At 40.5% G+C, this 4,341-nt stretch overlaps 1 protein-coding gene across 1 annotated transcript in view; it reads left to right on the top strand.

Moving 5' to 3' along the window:
• Positions 1 to 2,956, top strand: part of LOC107062870 (uncharacterized) — a 10,026-nt gene extending 7,070 nt beyond the window's left edge. The window contains exons 4-9 of the mRNA XM_015314048.1: positions 1,669 to 1,865; positions 2,044 to 2,163; positions 2,256 to 2,550; positions 2,617 to 2,711; positions 2,802 to 2,876; positions 2,944 to 2,956. Of these exons, the coding sequence (XP_015169534.1) occupies positions 1,669 to 1,865; positions 2,044 to 2,163; positions 2,256 to 2,550; positions 2,617 to 2,711; positions 2,802 to 2,876; positions 2,944 to 2,956 (795 nt within the window). The remainder of the gene's footprint in view (positions 1 to 1,668; positions 1,866 to 2,043; positions 2,164 to 2,255; positions 2,551 to 2,616; positions 2,712 to 2,801; positions 2,877 to 2,943) is intronic.
• Positions 2,957 to 4,341: the final 1,385 nt, after the last annotated feature.

The following is a 4,341-nucleotide window of genomic DNA, read 5'->3' as shown; positions in this document are numbered from 1 at the left end:
ACATATAGCTTCATATGTGTATAATAATACAACAATATAATAACATTCACATAATGCCCTTCATGGCCTCAATTCACAATAATACAACAAATAACCACCTCCACCAAAGGTGGATCAAACCAACCAATAACAATTATATCAATACTAAGAGATTAAGCCATCTTACCATTTTCCAAAGCCATAACCAACATTACTCAATTCCCTACTAATTCAACATTTTTCATAAAATAGGTCAACTTACCCTTTTCCAAAGCCACAATCATCATTCCTCAACTCTCCAATAATTCACAATAGATAAGCATAGCTAATAATAAAAATCAACTATTCAACTCCATTTAAGCATAATTCTATCATCATTCAATCACAAACAATAATCCCACTTCATATGCCAACTTTTGGAAATTTGCAAAGACATGGGTTCATGGAATTTCCTTTCTTAAAACCATCAATAATAACATAAATTATCATTAAAAACATTTAATGCAAGAACCCATGCTAGAATCAAAATTAGGATTTTGAGTTTTTTTGAACAACTTTTGAAATCTTTTGGATTGACTCTTTGATTGAAGAAGGAATCAAAGATGAAGAGTCCCCATACCTTATTCTTCAAGAACCAAACGAAATTAGAGAAGAAATCAGCAGCCACCATCCACCCTAGCTCCATCTTTCACCTTGAGCTTCCATGGGGTTTTGAGAGAGTTTTTTTGAGAGAGGGAGGGTTTCTTTTTTCTTCCTAATTGGAGTGATTTAAATGGAAGAATTTTGGTCAAAAGGGTTTTATAATTTCTAGGAAATAATATATGTCCTTTGGAAGAATGGTCCAACACTTAGAAAAAAAATCAGGCTGGTGAACAGTAAATGAACAGTAAAATCAGCTACTGGAATTTGCCTTTATCTGTTGGACAGATTTTACGAAAATGGGCATAACTTCTTCGTCCGAACTCCGAATGAGGTGAAACGAAGTGCGTTAGGTATCTAACTCAAAGGTATTTCCATGTATATATTATTGGCCACCCAAATAATTTGTGTGCTAGGATATATGACCCTCCAAAGTAGACCCTCGAAAAAGGCTTTCACTTGGAAATTTTGGATTTTCATACGGTTGCTCTAAAATTGGGTTAGACCCATTTCCCACTAATTTGACCCCTAAAAAGAATATGAAGTCGGATTTTCGAAAACGAAACAGATCTTTTAATACAGCTAAACAAGTTTCCGGTAACTTCCGAAGCACATTTTTAAGAACTTTTTGGGTCAAATTCAAATATAATCCTTTCATTAAGTTCTCGACTCCAAACTCACATGTGAGGCTCTAGTTTCACTCTATCATTTTCCGGGTCGTTACAGAGTAAGTGGCAGTTCCAGTGGGTCTAAGTTGGAAGACATGTTGGCCAAGGTGCTCCAAAAAGTTGAATCAACGGATGCAGGGGTGAAGGAGATGAAAGGTAAATTCTCTAGTATGAGTCAACTGGTAGACTCTCACACCACCTCTATCAAGCAAATTGAGCAGCAGTTGGGTCAATTTTCAGCCTCATTAAATCAGAGGAAGAATGGTCACTACCTAGTGTTACGATCAAAAATCTGAAGAAGGACGGGCACTGCATGGCTATCGCCACCAGGATGGGTAAGATTCTTACTGACCCAATTTCTGCAGGCACTAAACATGAGCAGGTGTTGGAGCAAGCTGGAAGAGGGGAGGATGAAGCTGATCAAGTAGATGACTTGGAGGATGCTCAAGAAATAGCCAAACCAGTAGGAGCGAAAGAAAAAGAGGTTGAGAGAACCTTACCTTTACAGAATATCCCAAGACCACCTCCTCATTTCCCTCAAAGGCTTAAAAAGAAAGCCGAAGATAGGAAATTTGCTAAGTTCATCACCATGTTGTGACAACTGTCAGTAAACATCCCACTGGTGGAAGCACTTGAGCAGATGCCATGATATGCCAAGTTCATGAAAGACTTGGTTACTAAGAAAAGAGTGGTGAGTACTGATTTGACTAACCATATTCATCACTATAGTGCTATTGCTACCAGGTCTCTGGTGCAGAAGAAGGAAGAACCAGGTGCCAGGATATGCCAAGTTCATGAAGGACTTGGTTAATAACAAAAGAGTGGTGACTATTGATTTGACTAACCATAGTCATCACTACAGTGCTACTGCTACCAGGTCTCTGGTGCAGAAGAATGAAGAACCAGGTGCATTCACCATACCATGCACTATCGGATCAATCAAATATGCAAAGGCCTTGTGTGATCTAGGGGCCAGCATAAACTTGATGTCGCTGGCCATCTACAAGCAACTGGTTTAGGAGTTCCAAAACCCACAACCATGAGGCTGATGATAGCAGATATGTCAGTAAAGCGACCTGTGGGCATACTATGTGATATTCTTGTAAAGGTGGACACGTTCATATTTCTGGCATACTTCGTGATTTTGGATTGCGAAGTGGATTTTGAGGTTCCCATTATTTTGGAAAGACCATTTCTGGCCACAGGACAAGCATTGGTAGATGTTGAGCGAGGAGAACTAAAATTCAGAATCAACAATGAAGAGGTAAAGTTTAATATTTACAGGTCCATGAAGTAGCCACATGACATGAATGTGGTGTCTGCAATAAAGGTTTTTGATGAAAAAGAAATGGGAGCAACTATCGAAGAGAGGCTGACTGTTGAGACTCTAGCTGCAGTGCTGATGTATTTTGAAGCTGATTTTTGGTCTGACTATGTAGAGACAGTGAATGCTTTGTAGGGTATGGGAGCACACTCTTATGCTCCAAACAAATTGGACCTGGACTTGAAAAACAGGCCTGGTCCTCCAGCAAAACCATCCATTGAGAAACCACCTATGCTGGAACTAGAACAATTACCCAGTCACCTGAGGTATGTATTTTTGGGAAGTAACAACACTTTACCTATGATTTTGGCTATAGATTTGAATGATGAACAGGTCCAAGTTATGATCAAAGTGTTGATTACGTACAAAAAGGTCATTGGGTGGACCATTGCTGACATCATCGAGATACCTCCGGGCAAATGCATTCATAGGATCCAACTTGAGGAGGACTGCAACCCAAGCATTGAACACCAGAGGAGGTTATCCCACCGATGCAAGAGGTGGTAAAAAAGGAGATAATCAAGTGGTCAGATGCTGGGGTGGTGTACCCCATTTCTGACAGTCACTAGGTCGGTCCAATACAATGTGTGCCCAAAAAGGGTGGTACGACTGTGGTCGTGAATGCAAAGAATGAGTTAGTCCCACAAAGAGCAGTTACTGGATGGCGTGTGTGTATGGACTACAGGAAGTTGAATAAGTGGACCTTGAAGGATCACTTCCCAAAGCCTTTCATAGACTAGATGCTTGACATGTTGGCTGGAAATGGGTGGTATTGCTTCTTAGATGGATGCTCTGGCTACAACCAGATATCGATTTCTCCTGAAGATCAGGAAAATACTACCTCTACATGTCCTTATGGCACCTTTGCGTTTAAACGCATGCCATTTGAACTATGTAATGCACCAACCACTTTCCAAAGGTGTATGATGTCTATCTTCTCAGACATGGTGGAGGATACTCTAGAGGTCTTCATGGATGACAATTTTCAGTAGTAGGTGATAGCTTTGATGATTGTTTGTTAAATCTTAGAAGGGCCCTAAATAGATGCGAGGAGGCAAATCTAGTGCTGAACTGGGACAAGTGTCATTTTATGGTCAATGAAGGCATAGTCCTTGGACACAAGGTGTCACAGAAAGGGATTGAGGTCGACAAGGTCAAAATTGAGGTGATTGAAAAGTTACCTCCACCGATCTGTGTGAAAGGTGTTCGAAGTTTCTTAGGACATGCTGAATTCTATAGGCGGTTCATCAAGGACTTCTCCAAAATTACACACCCCATGTGCAAACTTTTGGAGAAGGAGGTGAAATTTGTCTTTGATGAGGCATGCCTCAGAGCTTTTGAATGCCTAAAGGAGAAGCTGATTTATGCACCAGTGCTTATTGGCCCAGATTGGGCAGAGCCATTTGAGGTAATGTGTGATGCTAGTGGTACTGCATTAGGAGTTGTGTTGGGGCAAAAGCGCAACAAGATGTTCCATCCGATTTACTATGCTAGTAAGTCACTAAATGGAGCACAACGAAATTACATTGTCACTGAACAGGAACTATTGGCTGTGGTGTATGCCTTCAAGAAATTCAGAGCTTACTTGTTGGGTACTAAAGTGGTAGTCCATACGGACCATGCAACTTTGAGATACCTCATGGCAAAGAAGGATGCCAAACCAAGGTTGATCAGATGGGTGTTACTACTTCAGGAGTTTGATTTTGGGGTTAAGGATAAGAAAGGTTGTGA

The sequence above is a fragment of the Solanum tuberosum genome, unplaced genomic scaffold, assembly GCF_000226075.1.
Source record: "Solanum tuberosum cultivar DM 1-3 516 R44 unplaced genomic scaffold, SolTub_3.0 scf00270, whole genome shotgun sequence".
Lineage (NCBI taxonomy): Eukaryota > Viridiplantae > Streptophyta > Magnoliopsida > Solanales > Solanaceae > Solanum > Solanum tuberosum.
Note: the sequence above shows the minus strand (reverse complement) of the source record. Positions and strands in the feature narration are given on the sequence as shown.